We start from the raw sequence: 14,447 nt of genomic DNA on the forward strand, positions 1-14,447 counted from the left end.
TGGGCTTTGGCCCACAGAGCCCGGGTAGATGACCCCCAATTAGCCCTGGCAGCCTCCCCTGTGTCCCGCCCGCCTGACCCATGGGCAGCCACAGCCCCCTCGCGGGGGCCCAGCCCAGTGGATATAAACAGTGCTGGAGCTGGAAGGGGCAGACCAGCTGAGTCCCTGCAGCAGCCCGGACGCCAAGCCCACAGGCACCATGAAGGCCTTCACACTGCTCGCCCTGCTGGCCCTGGCTGTGCTCTGCCTCGCTGCCTGGGCAGGTGAATGTCCTCTCCCCTCCGGGGCATAGCCCCAACTCTCCTCACCCTTCTTTCTTCTACTCTCACTGCCCTCCCGAGGCTCAGTCCACTTGTCTCCGGATCCGTCCGTGGAGGCAGAGGCAGGGGAATGAGCGGGGTGAACTGGCTCCCTCTTTCTGCAGATGGGAAGCACAGCGGCGCAGAGTCTGGCAAGCGTGCAGGTAAGCTGGGCCCGGCAAGGGCAACGCTCAGGACCCACCCTCGCCCCACGTACCCACCCCTGCCACTTTTTGCTGGGCCGTCAGGGAGGCCAGCCCGCTCCCCAGCCCATCATCCTCCCAAGCCCAGAGCCACCTAATGCCTGCGCTCTGCCCCACAGCCTTCTTGTCCAAGCAGGAGGGCAGCGAGGTGGTGAAGAGACCCCGGCGCTACCTGAACCAAGGGCTGGGGTAAGAGGGGGAGGTGCCGGGCCAGCCCTGCGGCTCTGGGGTGTCCCCACAGGAGTCATGGTGCAGAGTGGCCTCCAGACACTGCAGGGCCGTTGGCCAGGCCACTCCGTCCTCCCTGGTGGGCACTCTCCAGCCCCATGTGCAGTGGGAAGAGAGGATGGCACTTTGCCTGGGCTGATGCTACTGTGGGGGGCTTCTCAGAGCCCCGGCCCCTGCCCCAGATCCCCTGGAGCCCCAAAGGGAGGTGTGTGAGCTCAACCCAGACTGTGACGAGCTGGCGGACCACGTCGGCTTCCAGGATGCCTATCAGCGCTTCTACGGCACAGCCTAGGATGGCTGCTCCTCCGGCCGCCCACAGCCCCACTGCCTCTGCTCCACACCCAGACCCTCCCCTCCCCTTGCCCCCTCTCTGCCAGCCTTCGGGGGGATACAGCCTGGCTACTCCCAAATAAAGCCCAGAGGAGGAACTGGTGGTCTGAGTCTGTCCAGTGTGCAGAGCTGGAAGCGAGGGAGGGAGGAAGATTCAGCCGATGCAGAGAGGAAGCTCTACCTTCTTGAGTCTCAGAAAGTGTTTCCCAAGTCCAGTTTATTTGGTGCATCTGCTCTGTTCCAGAAAGCATTGAAGCTGGCTTCCTAAAGTCTAACTGGGGTCGCCCCTTGAGCCCCGTACCCTTCCCCACCCGTGCTCCATCCACACCATCCAGCCTCCAAGGCCTGGACACCTTGAGGACACAGCTGTGCCCAAAACAGACAGTCTCTGTCACAAAAAGCTGCTGGCACCCCGGGCACTGCCTGCTTCTGGTGGGGGCAGAAGGTGGCTCCGGGCCTGGTTAACGAGCATTGGGGCAGGCCTGTGTTAGTCGTGTCAGCTGTTCTGGGCCGAGCTGACTTCAGGAGCACTGGAAACGCAGCCAGATGAGGGCCAGATGCCCCCTCCTGGGCCTGGACACACACATCTCCCCTCACAGACCCTCAGCACATCCGTCGCCCACATGTGCCTCCCATGGTCCCCATCGCTCTCTGCCGATGATCTTGATGTCCCTCGTCTCCTGTGCCTTCTCTCAGACCTTCCTTAGCCACTCTTGTTCCAGGCTCAGCTGTGCCACCACCTCAGGTTGCAGCCCTGGGACTAGGTCTCTGCTGCCCTCCAGCTGGGGACAGAAAGGGACCTTACTGTTCTTTGGCCTGGGATCCCCCGTCTGCTGGGCCACCCTGCAGCAGGGGGCACATTCCAGGAACCCGAAGCAGGGAGGCTGTGAAGGCGGCAATGATGAGCAGGTTTCCGGCCACCGCCAGGCCCAATGTGGCCACCGTGCCCTGCAGGCCTAGGGGTGGCTCCTGCGTGGCCAGCCAGGCTCGGCGTGATCCCATATCAGCTAGCACTGCCTCCAGCTGGAAGTGGGTACCCAGGACGGCACAGATGTGGAATAGCTGGTGGCTGTGGCCTGCAGGGAGGGGGCAGGTCAGGGCGCATGCCCGTTCTGAGGCTTGCCCTGACTCACCATCACTCAGGGCAAGCTGCCCATCTTCTGGGCCTACTACGCCCAGAGTGGGTGGAGGGAGTGTCTAAGCTGATCCCCTAGCACAACTGTCACTAGTTTTGCTGCCACAGAGAAGTGGAGAGGAGGAGGGGCCTGAGGAAGAACAGCGAGTTCTTCTTGTCCTTTGCTCCCACCCTCAGCCCATGCTCCCCATTTACTGAGCCTTCGGGTGCTTTGGGAAGCTGTCCCCAGCCCTCCCCAGACCAGGCTGGGCGTGCCCTCACCAATATAGTCAAAGCGCCCTGGGGCCAGCCGCTCAGGCAGGTGGGAGGCGAAGAGGAAGCCGGTGAGCATCGCACACAGGAGGTGGTAGCCGTGGCTGGAGCTTAGCGCCTCCTGCCCACAGCTGTGGGTCCTGTCCCAGCACAGCCCGAGCTGGCAAAGAAACAGCAAGGCTGGGAGAAGGTCTTTGAGAGTGGGATAGAGAAGGCAGAGCTGGAGAACACTGCTGGGGTAGGTGCTGCGCCTGGAGAGTAGGCAGAGGGCTGAGACTGGGGACTGGGGACTCCTGGGGCCCTGGACACTCTTACCCGGTAGAAGAGTGGGAGGTTGTCGAACAGGAAGGGATAGGCAAAGGCGGCTGTGCGCAGGACTTTACTGAGCCCAGGGCTTTCCAGCTCTGGGAACCTGGGATGCAATATGGACAGGCTGGTCACCATCTCTGGCTTGGCGAGGGATAAGGAGGGCAATGGGGCCTTGGGCCAGAATGGAGCATATTGGCTAAGAAAGTCCTTAGGTCACATGACCCTCTAAATGGCCAAGAGGCTGTGAGGGTTAAAGGAGTCAGCAGCAGGGTACAGTGGCACATACCAGTCATCCCATCACTTGGGAGGCTGAGGCAGGAGGATTGCGAGTTCAAGCCCAGATCGGGCAATTTAGAGACTTAATGAGACTCTGTCTTAAATATAAAAAGACTAGGAATGTAGCTCAGTGCAAAAGCCCAGGGTGTAATGCCCAGTACTGCAAAAGTAAAAAAAAAAAAAAAAAAAAAAAAAAAAAGGAGATGTAATGGGAAAGGTACCAGCCTACAGGGTCTGACAGTAAGTCCTTAATAACAAGCAGTAAGTAAGTGATGTTGAGGGGCAGTGCAGAGGTTGCTTTGTCCCTGCGCCCTGCCTTCCGAGCCCACTGCGGGGCCTGAGAACCCACCGGGAGTAGCAGGAGAGGCTGGTACACAGGAAGGAGTTGAGTGCGGCAGCAGGCACGAAGAACTGGTGCAGGCGACCGTGCAGCCAGGAGGCCGGCATGGAGTAGGCAGCATAGGGGAAAGCGCAGCCTGTGGGAGGCAGGGGGCTGAGGCCCGGGCGCCTTCCCTCCTTCCCGCCTTCCCTCGCTCCCGCGGCCACACGGCGTCTCACCCAGGCTGTACAGGCTGAGCGCGCCGTAGTCCAGGAAGTAGCAGATGTGCCGCGCGCGGGGCGACATAGAGCTGAAGGTGTGCGCGCAGCACGACGCGAAGGGGTAGAGGCAGGCGGGCAGCAGGAAGACGAGCAGCGGCCGGTGGTAGGGCTCCGTGCCGCCCGGGCCCTCCGCCAGCGCCATCAGCCGCCACAGGAAGTACCTGCCGGGGACGGGCCGCTCAGCCCAGACCCCGCCGCCCTCCCGCACCCGCTGCCCGCCGGGGCTCGGCTTACCAGGTGGGCAGGAAGTGCGTCCAGATGTTGACCGTCTCGTTGGTCATCTGGAAGGAGCTGAGCACGCAGTCCAAGGCCGAGCTGGTAGGGCGGCGGTAGCCAGACATGATGCCATCTTCCCAGAACACCTGGGGCAGTGGGGCGGAGGGGCGTCACCGGGGGCTCCCTCCGGGAGAGGCCTCTGGAAGCGACCCCGAGGAGCTTGTGCCAGACAGCATGGTGGCCCCAGTCAAACTCAGTCCGTTCCTCGTCGTCACCCACAGAGCAGATGAGTGAGGAGGAGCGGGCACCCACGGCTCTCGGGGAAGGGAGCTGGAGAGCCCGGGATGGGGGGCACGCTTGGTCCTCAGAGGACTGAGGAAGTCGCCGCTGGCACAGAAGGAATTAATGCCAGGGCTAGAAGACGCTGTGCTGCAGCCGCGTCTAGGGAGCAGGGTGGCAGGTTGAGCCCTCACCCGGGGGACCTGGTGCACTCGGAGGAGTTGGGGCAGCTTGAGGCTGAGCATGGCCGGGTAACTCCACGCCGACCTGGAAGCAGATCGAGGGACATCAGGGACCGGCGCCGTCTGGAGACCCCTGGTCTCCCAGCTTCGGGACAGACTATCACTGGGCCCCGGATGGGCTCCGTGCGTGGGTGGCAGCGGGCCCCACTGCCCAGCGAAGTATCCCAGGACCCTCCCTCCCAGTCCTAGCTGGGACACCCGTCCAGAGAGAGAGGCTCAGACAGCCCCGTCCTGCTTCTGCCGGGTGCAGCCCTGCTCCCCGAGGCAGCGCAGCAGGCGGAGCACCCACCCCAGCAGAACACTGCGCTGCTTCGAAAACTCTTGCCCTCGGGGAAAATTCCTGAAGAAGCAGGATGCCAGCCAGTAGGGCAAGGAATGAGGAGGTTGCCTGGCTCTTCTCTAGGGCTATACTTGTGCCCCTGGGGACCCTTGAGGCCCCTGCCCCTCCGGAGCCCGCGCCCCTCAGCCCAGACCTGCGTGCTGCCTCCCTCCGGGTGGCGCGGCTCCGCTGCCCCGCCCGCCCGCCGCTCCCAGCACATTCCTTGGCACCCGCGGAGGGGCTGGGCCAGCGAGGTGGGTGGTGCCGCTCAACTAGAGGGAGAAAAGAACACTCCCCCTCCCCAGGCCAAAACTTTCCAGCAACTCAAAGGCCGGTCCCGCCCCTTCCTGCCTCCGGCTTTGCCGTCCAGCCTGCGTGCAGCTCTTGCTCTGAGCCTCCACCGCCAGCAGGTCGCCCGACTCTGCTCCTCTGCCATTAAGTTTGGGAACCCTGCCTCTAAGTTGGGGGCACAAGGCAAACCTGTGCTCCACGTGAACATGACAGCCTCCCGGGCTCTCCCTTGTCCCGCCCAGGAGCGGGTGGGAGGTATCCCCTATCCCAGGTGCTACCCCGCTACCTGAGGGTGAGAAGCTGCGGTTCTCCCCTCCCAAGCGCTGTGGAAATTTCTGTAGGACAATAAGGTGCCTGCAGACAGGGACCTAAACAAGAGCTTTACCTTGGAGTGAGAGCCCAAGCAGAGTGTCCTTACCCAGAGCCTGACGGGGCTCAGAGCTCGGCTGACAGCAGAGTGGCAGGGAGGGCCGGGCCTGGGCGGGGAGTGGGGAGACAAAGGGGAGCCGGGAACAATCCTCGCCTTGTCCAGCCTCTAAGGAGCAGCGCAGGGTGGCCCAGCCCCATTAGCAGGCAGCTCACTCAGCCTCCCGTGCACAGCCAGCGCCTTGCCTGACCCAGGCTTGCCAGGCACTGGCTCAGGCTGGGCCACGGCTGTGGTGTGGCACAGGACAGTCCAGGGCCAGTGCACCCCAGGCCCAAGTTCCCCCACAGGAGGCTGGGCACAAGGCTCCAAAACCAGGGCCAGGCTCTGGGCATGTCAGCACTGCAGCATGGGGGCTCCCAGAGACTGCCCCTGGGTCAGCCTGAGGTTGACCACAGCAGCCTTTCAGGGAGTCTCTGGATGGCTTCCAGGGACACCCGCTGAGCAGCCACCTCCAGGGCCAGGGCACCAGCTCTGCATGTGTCCCCCCCCTCCCCGCACACATGGCACCAGCAGACAGGGAGACTTGGGGGGTCTTTATTTAATGATGCTTTTGTCTCAGTCTCTGCCAGGAAGTGGGGTGACCCCATTCCCCCAGCTTCTCTGGACACATTGTCTTGAAGGAAGCAGGCAGGAAGCCGGTTCCCCTCTAAGCACAGCCTGGGAAGCAAGGCTGGCACTGGGGTGGGCGGGGGCAGCAGGACTAGGTCCACCCCAGCCCTGGTGCTGTTCCCTGTGCCTGTTCACTGCCCTGAGCTACTCATGATCTCTGCGCCCCACCATCGCCTGCCCCGGCTCAGCCCCCCAGGCCTTTCATCCTGGGGAAGGGCAAAAGGAGGGGAGCCCGTCAGGGCAGTAAGCCGCTCCTTTTTGTGCCCATCGAACGCTGCCCCTTGTCTTCAGGCCTCCCAAGACAGGAAGGGGATGGTCGCAGCCTGCACCGCTCCCCCTTCTTCTCTTACTGGCACCCCCACTGCCTAGCACAGCAGCCAAGAACACAGCACCACAGGAGCACACGGACCACGCTGCCTGCAGCCCAGGGCCACTAGAGGCAGGTAGGAGCAGGAGCAGTGTGGCCCCTGCGGTGTGGTACAGGCCGCTTGGACCCTGTTTTCCTAGGGCCCCAGCAACTCCAGGGTCACCCAGTACCCCAAAGGGAGGTGAAGAAGAGTCTGCAGAGCCATCCAGATACCTGGTATCACCCAACTCTTCCCCCAGGGCCTGGAGGGTCCAACTCCTGGCCCCACTACCCTGTCCTTGGGTGAGGACGAAGGGCCCTTTCTGCTGTCCCTTCCCCTAGAGGTCCAGCAACCACTGCAATGAAATACAAACACCTGTGCCTGCCACCTGCCTCGGGACAGCAGGAGGGTCGGTAGGGAGTGTTGGCTGGGGCCCACAGGCCTCTCCTGCTCCAAGCACTTCCCTGGCTTTCCTGCCGTTGCCTTGGCAACAGAGGGACCCCACCCTCCCAGCTGGCTCTAGGGCCCTCCCCAGCCTCTTGGCAGCTGGGTTTCCTTCCTGTGTACACTGAGTCTGCATTGGTGGGGTGACTACAGGTGGTGGTCCTGGCTGCCAGGGAGAGCAGGAGAGATCTGGAGTCTGCCCTACTGTAGGGCCTGGGGTCAGTCTCAGCCAATCTCCTTCCATTGCTTGTAGAAATCCAGAACGTTCTTGATGTCCACGCTGGCATGGGCAGCGGCCTGCAGGGTTGCCTATGGACAGCAGGAAAGATGGGTAGGGGCTGACATGAACTGCAGGACGGTTCACTGGGGGTTGTGGAAGGGTGGGGACGGAAAGGCAGCTCTCTGGAGGTCGGGGGCTGGTCCACCCCTCCCTACAGGCCTCGCCATGACTCACCTGCATGGGCCCCGAGAGCGCACTGGGGTTGTCCAGTGGAAGGCCTGTGATGATGGTCACCATACCGCTCGGGTCCTCCTCCCCTGCCCCCTGGGCCAAAGTCAGCTGTTTGCAGCTGTCCAGGATCTTATAGAGAGTCCTGGCGGGGGGCGGAACGACACCCAGCATTAGCACAGCCTGAACAGGAGGATCCCCAGGGTCCAGGGTAAGGTGGGGATCAGGAGGGCACCAGGGCAGAGCAGGAGAAACCAGCAGCAGTAGGTCCTGGAAAATGGCCTAGGGGAGCCACTGGGGAAGTAGGCCAGTGTACTCAAGCGAGAGCACAAACATCTCCAGGCAGAGTAAGGAAAGCACTCCCAGGCTAGGACAACCTCATCCTGTCTGGAGGTGGGGCCTGTAAGAAGCGCTAGGCAGGCCCTGTCCTGCTGCCTAGGGACGCTGGCCCCTGAAGGGAGGCTTTAGGGTGAGGGGAAAAGTGTTACCAGGCATCTGCATCCTGTCTCTTCAGCTTATGCCGTTCGAAGCTCTTGCCCACTTCCTTCTGGCAGCGAATGTACCTGGAAAGGGGATGCAGTCAGTGCGGCGGGGTGGGACCTCATACAGTATCTGCCACTGCGACTCTGGGGCCAGGTCTGCAGGAGGGCGGGGGTCTCTTTCATCAGACTCTATGTGGCTTCCTGGTTGCTGAGCCCAGCTCACTTTCCTCTGATAACATCAATTCTCTAGTTCCTCCCAGGGGAGAAGCTGGAAGTGCTGGAGCAGAAGCTTTTCAAGTCAGGGCTTCTGAAGACAAGGTCCAAACAAGCCGGCCTTGTACAGCTTCCTAGGCACGGGGACTGGCTGCAGAAGAGGGGCAGGCCAGCCGGCAGGAGAGAGGACTCTCCTCTCCCTGCACCCTGCCCACTCTTCTGGCCCCAAAGGCTAGGAGGGCAGCCTGCGCTGCTGCCATGTGCTCTCCCTAGCTGCCTCAGCTCAGAGGGGAAGTGGGAAGGAGGGTGGCCAAGGCAGACATTCAGCCTGGAAACCTGACCCCACCCCAACCCTGCTTCAGGGGATCCTCACAAGGCCCTGGCTCAGACCACAGGGCTCTTGCTTGGGCTCACCCTCTGCTTTAGCAGGACCCCCAACCTCTAGTGATGGCTTTGGTGCTGTGCAAAGGATGACCAAGGCTGAAGCTCACTTCTCCCCCACAGGAGCAAGAAGCACGAGAGCAGGTGCTGCGTGCACAGCAGAACAGGGCTCCATGGGGGCCTGGTAGCCGCACTCACCTATTTCCTTTTTTAAACTCTGCCTCCAGATAACGGATCCCATCCCGGGCCCCCGGGTGCTCCTTCTTCAGCAAATCCAGACCATCAATCACTGCAGCACAAAACAGCTCAGCTTGAACCGTTCACCCTGCTCTGGAGGAAGCATCTGCGCCCACCCTAGACACCCGCAGGGGAAAGAGACCATAGCCCCTCCAAGGCTCCCAAGTGCCCTGTGCCTTCCACCACAATGTGCAGGGACTTCCTGGGTGCACACTCGGATCTTCCTCTCCATGTCTCCCAGTTTTGTGTGGCAGGGTTTAATAGGGACTCTCGTGCCCACTTCACAGAAAGTGACTGTGGTTTAAAAAGCTGATAATTGACCAAGGTCACTCTGTGTGTGTACTGTTGAGTGTAGAGTGTGTGTGGAGACCGGACCAGTCCTTTTGCCTGCCAGGTAAGAGCTCCATCACTGAGCTCATTCCCAAGTCTTTGTATTTTTTGACAGGGTCTTGCTGAGTCACTAAGTTGCCCAGGCTAACCTTAAACTTGAAATCTGCCTGCCTCAGCCTCCCAAATAGCTGAGATCACAGGCATTCACAAGTACACCTGGCTGATGTGTGGGACCCAAATAAAGGTTACTCAATCCCAAGCCAAGAGCCTCTTTTAGCCACATTCTACCTGGCCTATCCCCAGTAAGCCTACCTGTCCGTGGGATGATAACAATGAAGCGTCCACTGGTGGCCAGCTGGCGGATGACAGGGAGGTGGTGGCAGAGGGCCTGGGTGTCAGGGACGAGGTAGGGAGACATAGCTGACTGAGCCTTGGGCTGCTGCAGGCTGCCTTCCAACTGAGAGACTTCGAGCTGTAAGAGAAGGCAAAGAGGGTGGCTGCAGGGATCCTGAGCTTCAGCAGGAAGGACAACAAGAGAAGCCAGGAGCCAGCAGCAAGGCAGCTTAAGCTGGCCCTTACAGGGCTCTTCCTGCTGCTATGGGGGACCATGAGGGAAAAGTGGACAGAAATAAAAGCTACAGGAAAAGAAAGAAAAATAAAGGCAGACACAGCATGCAGCTCCAGAAGAACAGCACGGTGAGGCCAGTCTGACTGGAGCAGGTGGGGGCTCAGGGGCACTGAGCAAGGTGAGCACCATGGTAGGGAAGGTCTAGCTAAAGCTGCCCCAGAGTAGGCGCGCTGGCCTGTTCCTACCTGCAGCCGCAGCTGCGCCATGTCCCGCATCAGCCGGTTCCGCCGGGCCTCCTCCTGTGCCTGTGAGGAGACAAGAGTGGAGGTACTGGGAGCGCCCCCTCCTGAGCACCACACAGGACAGCGGGAGGCCTTCCTGGGTGTGCTGCTTCCAGGTTACACAACCACTCCCAGGGCCCCCACAGGTGGCATCCTGCAGCCTGGGGACAGGCAGCGGACAGGCAGCTGAGTGCCATCACCACTGCAGGACACAGCCTGCCATGTCTTGGGAGCTCACTTCTGCTCCTCAGCTCTTCTCAGCCCAGGCCTCCCCTCCAGGACTAAGACCTACCTCACCTTCTGTCACCAGCAACCTGCCAATGTCTCCCAAATCTGCAGACTCAACCTGGCCCTGAGCACCATGAGTTCCAGCCCGACACATCCACTGGCCTGCTCACAAGCAGTCCCATCTCTCCTCAAACCTGCAACTTTTATTTAGCTGGGCATGGTGGCATATGCCTATAATCCCAGGGGTCAGGAAGCTGAGGCAGGAGGAGTGCCACAAGTTCAAGGCCAGCCTGGGCTATGCAGAGAATTCCAAGCCAGCCTGAACTACATAGCAAGAGACTCTGTCTCAAAACAAAACTTTCCCTCTGAAGTTCCTTCCTTTGCTAAATGACCACCCCTGCCTGAGTTAGAAGTACAAAGCTAGCTCAGAGTCTTCCCTTTCTCAGAGCCCAGAAGCTATGATTCAAACAGTTCTATCAACCAAACTTCCCACCCAGTCTCCTACCCTGCCCCTCCGTGCACCTGCATGGAGAGGCCATGTCTCAGCCAACACCTCTCCTTCCTAACAGATCTCTTCTCTACCAGCAACCAGGGCCATCTTTCAAAAGCACTGAATGCTCATCACGGCCTTGCTTAAAACTCCTCTGAGCCACCGGGTGTGGTGGTGCACACCTGTAATCCCAGCACTCAGGAGGCTGAGGCAGCAGGATCGTTGTGAGTTCGAGACCAGCCTGGGCTACAAAGTGAGCTGAAGGTTGGCCTGAACTGCATAGTGAGACCCTGTCTCAAAAGAAAAAAAAATTCCTTTGAGCTAACTGCTGGGGTGCATGACTATAATCCCAGCACTCAGGAGGCTGAGGCAGGAGGATTATGAGTTGAGTGCAGCCTAGACTACATAGTGAGACCCTACCTCAACAAACAAAACACAAAGATATTAAAATATATTTCAATGTCTTTCCTCTGTTTTTTGGATAAAGTCCAAATTCCATACTATGGTCTAAAAGTAAGAGAAAGATGGGGCCTTTGTTCTGTGCGCCACCAAAGGCCAGGGCCTAAATGAGCCAAGTATTACCATCAGCAGGGTGAGGCTTTTAAGTTTAATCTTACTCTTTTTCTTTTGTTTTCTTAAGGCAGGGACTTGCTATGTAGTTTAGGCTGGCCTTGACCTCACTATGGAGCTTATGTTGGTGTTGCATCCATGGCAAACCTCCTGGCTCAGCCTCCTCAGTGCTGGGATTACAGGTGTACTACCTCCATACCAAGTTTCTCAGTTTTGATATTTATAATATGATTATACAAGATCTACTCCAACCCCCTCCGAGTGTCTACACAATGAAGGCCTGCCCTACTCAACAGGCCGAGTGTCCCTTTGGAAAGCACAAGAGGAGGAAGACAGGAAGCAGAACAGAGCCCAGGCTAGCCATTTCCTGACAGGGCTGTTGGTAGACTAGAGAGGAAGGGAGTATAGGGACAGACTTCCCTCTCCCGCCTGCAAACATCCAGCCTGTGAGTCTCTCATCCTAAGACTGTAGCTGTGAAACCCATGTTCCAGAGATAGGGCACTGTATGCAGGGGAGTAGGAGGCCCCTGCACCAGGGCAGGGAAGCAGCAGCAATGACCCAGGGCTTGACACTCCCAGGCCAACAGTTCAGGTAGCTGTGCTCCTGAGCACCCATCAGGAGAGTGGAGCTGAAGCAGACAGCCCGGCAGCCCCAGGCAGGTGCCAAGAAGCTAAGCACTCATGCACCACAAACAGCCAGGATGAGAACTCGGCTGGGGTGGAGGGAGCAGCTCTGTGACATAGCACTTGTCTAGCTGCCATGATACCATGGGTTCTACCCTCAGCACCAAAAACTCCAAAGAAAAGTGAGCAAAGAATACAAGTTTGTCCCACTCCAGAGCCTTGACTATAATCTGATCTTGGAAATGTTCCTATGCATGTTCTTATATATAAAGTCAGGATGCAAGCCAGGCATGATGGTGCATCCTTGTAATCCCAGCATTCAGGAGGCTGAGACAGGAAGATCACTGAGTCCAAAGCCAGTGTAGACTACACAGCAAGACCCTGTCTCAAAATAAATCAAATCAAATCAAATCAAATCAAATCAGTATGCAAGCACCCACCTCTCAAAGATGCTGAAAGGGTGAAATGAACCAAGTGAAAGCCAGGCTTTGCCATAGGAAAGTTTCAAGAATGACAGGGGGCAGGGGGGAGGCGCACAGGGAAGGCCAGGCGTGGTGATGCACGCCTATAATCCCAGCACTCGGGAGGATGAGGCGGGAGGATTGTTGCGAGTTTGAGACCAGCCTGGGCTACAAAGTGAGCTCAAGGCCAGGTTGAACCGCATAGTGAGACCGTCTCAAAAAAAAAAGAATGACGTGAGATGGCCATACTCCTGCTGCCAGGGAGTAAGCCACCCGGCTGGAAACTTGTGAGTGAGGAAGAGGAGGAGGCGGGGTGGCCTGCAGTGTCCAGCTCCACACAAGAGGGTCTTGCAGGGCTCCCTGTGACCTGATCCCCGAGTCTCCAAGAGCTTTCCACTGGAGGAAATGCCTGCAACAACGCTAACAGGTTTGAAGTCATGTAACTTCCCCATAATTATTTTTGTAACCTCTTGCATCTTCCCCTATGGAACAGCAATAAAAGCCGTAACACAAAAGCTTTGTTTTTAACAAAATGTGCTTGTTTATGAGGTAGCACGGAAGGGAGTTTCTGGGGAGCTGGGCCCATTCCCAGCGTAGCAGAATGTCCACCAAGAATGGGCTCAGAGGGTGGGCGAACTGTGGACTCACAGCTGGGGGAAAAGGAAGAGCACAGGGGAGGAGACTGGCCTGGGATGAAGAAGCCCTGAAGCTGGCTGAGAACCACGGGCTGTCCTTCCTGTGCCCAGCACCAACACCCAATGCTCTGGCGGCCCTGGGCTCAGCAGACGACACGCACAGGGCTGTGCTGGCTCCCCTGGAAAATCAGACGGCGGCTGGCAAAGTATAAGCCCCATGGGGGAAGGCACTGTGTTCACTGCTAAGACACGAGTTTCCGTACTGACTTGTCTGGCAAAGAGCTGACTCTCAGTAAACACTGGTGGGACAAGTGATTACATGGAGAAGATGTAACACAGGCCGCTTCCTACCCTTCGGGGCCTCTACAGGATGGGATGGTGTCTGGGCTGAGAGTTCCAGAACCTTCCACTCATTCGCTGTGCTCCAAGGAAAGGAGTAGCTGATGGGCACCCCTGCTCCAGAGGACAGCGTGCAAGGTATCTCGTATGCACTATCGTTCCATCTTCACAAGAGACCTCCCAGGTATCACAGTGTAGCCCAGGCTGGCCTGAACTCACAATCCTCCTGCTTCAGCCTCAAGATGGCTGAGATTACAGGCATGTGTCACCACTCCCAGCAAGCTGATTGTACTTATTCCCACTAACTGAGCAAGGATTTTAGTGATTTACTCAATGCAGACTAGGAAGTGACAGCGATGGGCCTTAAGCTGCAGTCACAGCAGACAGCTCCCCTGAGCCACACTATCTGCCAAAGTATCAAAGTATCATGGCCATCATTTTGTGCCAGCCCCACCCTTTGTCCCCATCAGGCCTCCCCCAGGAAGCCCATAAGCCTTCCTCTCCCTATGTCTGGGAGCCCAGGACCACCAGCACGACCGAGCCTCTCGCTCTGGCTTCTCACCATGCGGAACTGCGCCTGGGCCTGCTGCAGCAGGCTCTCTTGCTCAGACTGGGCAATGCTGATGAAGATGCCAACTTCCGGGTTGAACTGTAGGATGCTGCCTTGCAGGCGGGCCACAAAGTGTCCAAAGCTACGGATGCAGCAGATGCGCACCACAGACTGCGGAGACATAGGAGTGGTCCACTGAGCAGCGCCCACCCTGAGCAGCTGGCCAGGCCTGCTTTGCTTTCTCCCTCCCTCCCAGCCACCCTGGGAAACAGGAGCGCTGGCTGCCAAAGGAAGAAGTGAGCAGGTGAGGGGACTGGGCAACCCTGCGGGGGAGCAAAGGTGCGGGGCTGCATGTGAGAAGATGGCTTCCAAGGCCGTCTCTTCTCAGGGTCTCCGCTCCTCAAGTGTGAAATGAAGGGATTAAACTAGACCAACATTTCCCAAATTATTTTTGTCAGTAAAACTGTCTTTCTCCTCACATAAAAATCTTACTTAGATCCCTCTAATATAAAACATCTCAGCCAAGCTGCTCTCGCTGGAGATGAGGCAGCCTGGGGTAGCGATGGGGACTGAGAGTCTGTCTGCTCCGCTTCCCTCTGCTGCCCCCAGATGGCCCGTGTGGTGACACAGATTTGCACTTAGGAGCTGCTGAACTAAGTGGGCAACACGGCCCCCAGCTCTAACTTTCTATCATCACTTGGTGTACAGCTCAGAGGGCTGGGCCCAGAGGTGGATAAAGATTTCCAGGCCTAATTCACTTGCCCTGTCCCTTTCAGAAGACAGAGGAGGAGCTTGTTCTACAAC

General features: G+C 58.5%; 3 protein-coding genes across 8 annotated transcripts in view; 1 reads left to right on the forward strand and 2 right to left on the reverse strand.

Annotated features, from left to right (window-relative positions):
- The first annotated feature begins 134 nt into the window (after positions 1 to 134).
- Bglap (bone gamma-carboxyglutamate (gla) protein) lies at positions 135 to 1,158 on the forward strand. Its single transcript, XM_005411659.2, has 4 exons — positions 135 to 263; positions 425 to 463; positions 622 to 691; positions 893 to 1,158. The coding sequence occupies exons 1-4, from the start codon at positions 200 to 202 to the stop codon at positions 1,020 to 1,022; spliced, it is 303 nt and encodes a 100-aa protein (XP_005411716.1). The 5' UTR covers positions 135 to 199; the 3' UTR covers positions 1,023 to 1,158.
- Positions 1,159 to 1,257: 99 nt separating this feature from the next.
- Positions 1,258 to 5,450, reverse strand: Paqr6 (progestin and adipoQ receptor family member VI). Of its 5 annotated transcripts, none has more exons than XM_013508272.1 (8): positions 5,365 to 5,450; positions 4,322 to 4,394; positions 3,867 to 3,994; positions 3,591 to 3,793; positions 3,382 to 3,508; positions 2,763 to 2,859; positions 2,457 to 2,607; positions 1,258 to 2,136 (listed from the first exon to the last, which is right to left on the reverse strand). In XM_013508272.1, the coding sequence occupies exons 2-8, from the start codon at positions 4,370 to 4,372 to the stop codon at positions 1,862 to 1,864; spliced, it is 1,032 nt and encodes a 343-aa protein (XP_013363726.1). In that variant the 5' UTR covers positions 4,373 to 4,394; positions 5,365 to 5,450; the 3' UTR covers positions 1,258 to 1,861. The 5 variants fall into 5 exon arrangements, with proteins under 5 accessions (XP_013363726.1, XP_013363727.1, XP_013363724.1 ...); XM_013508273.1 differs by having other exon boundaries at positions 5,398 to 5,433; XM_013508270.1 differs by lacking the exon at positions 5,365 to 5,450 and adding an exon at positions 4,843 to 4,897.
- A 470-nt stretch (positions 5,451 to 5,920) lies between these two features.
- Smg5 (SMG5 nonsense mediated mRNA decay factor) overlaps positions 5,921 to 14,447 on the reverse strand; it is a 31,542-nt gene continuing 23,015 nt past the window's right edge. For both annotated transcript variants that reach the window (XM_005411667.2, XM_013508269.1), the window contains 7 exons: positions 13,656 to 13,814; positions 9,711 to 9,770; positions 9,210 to 9,369; positions 8,529 to 8,619; positions 7,743 to 7,817; positions 7,261 to 7,399; positions 5,921 to 7,115 (listed from right to left, as the gene is read on the reverse strand). In XM_005411667.2, the coding sequence (XP_005411724.1) occupies positions 7,032 to 7,115; positions 7,261 to 7,399; positions 7,743 to 7,817; positions 8,529 to 8,619; positions 9,210 to 9,369; positions 9,711 to 9,770; positions 13,656 to 13,814 (768 nt within the window). In that variant the 3' untranslated portion in view covers positions 5,921 to 7,031. The remainder of the gene's footprint in view (positions 7,116 to 7,260; positions 7,400 to 7,742; positions 7,818 to 8,528; positions 8,620 to 9,209; positions 9,370 to 9,710; positions 9,771 to 13,655; positions 13,815 to 14,447) is intronic.

Source organism: Chinchilla lanigera, unplaced genomic scaffold, assembly GCF_000276665.1.
Source record: "Chinchilla lanigera isolate Chin_1 unplaced genomic scaffold, ChiLan1.0 scaffold00144, whole genome shotgun sequence".
NCBI lineage: Eukaryota > Metazoa > Chordata > Mammalia > Rodentia > Chinchillidae > Chinchilla > Chinchilla lanigera.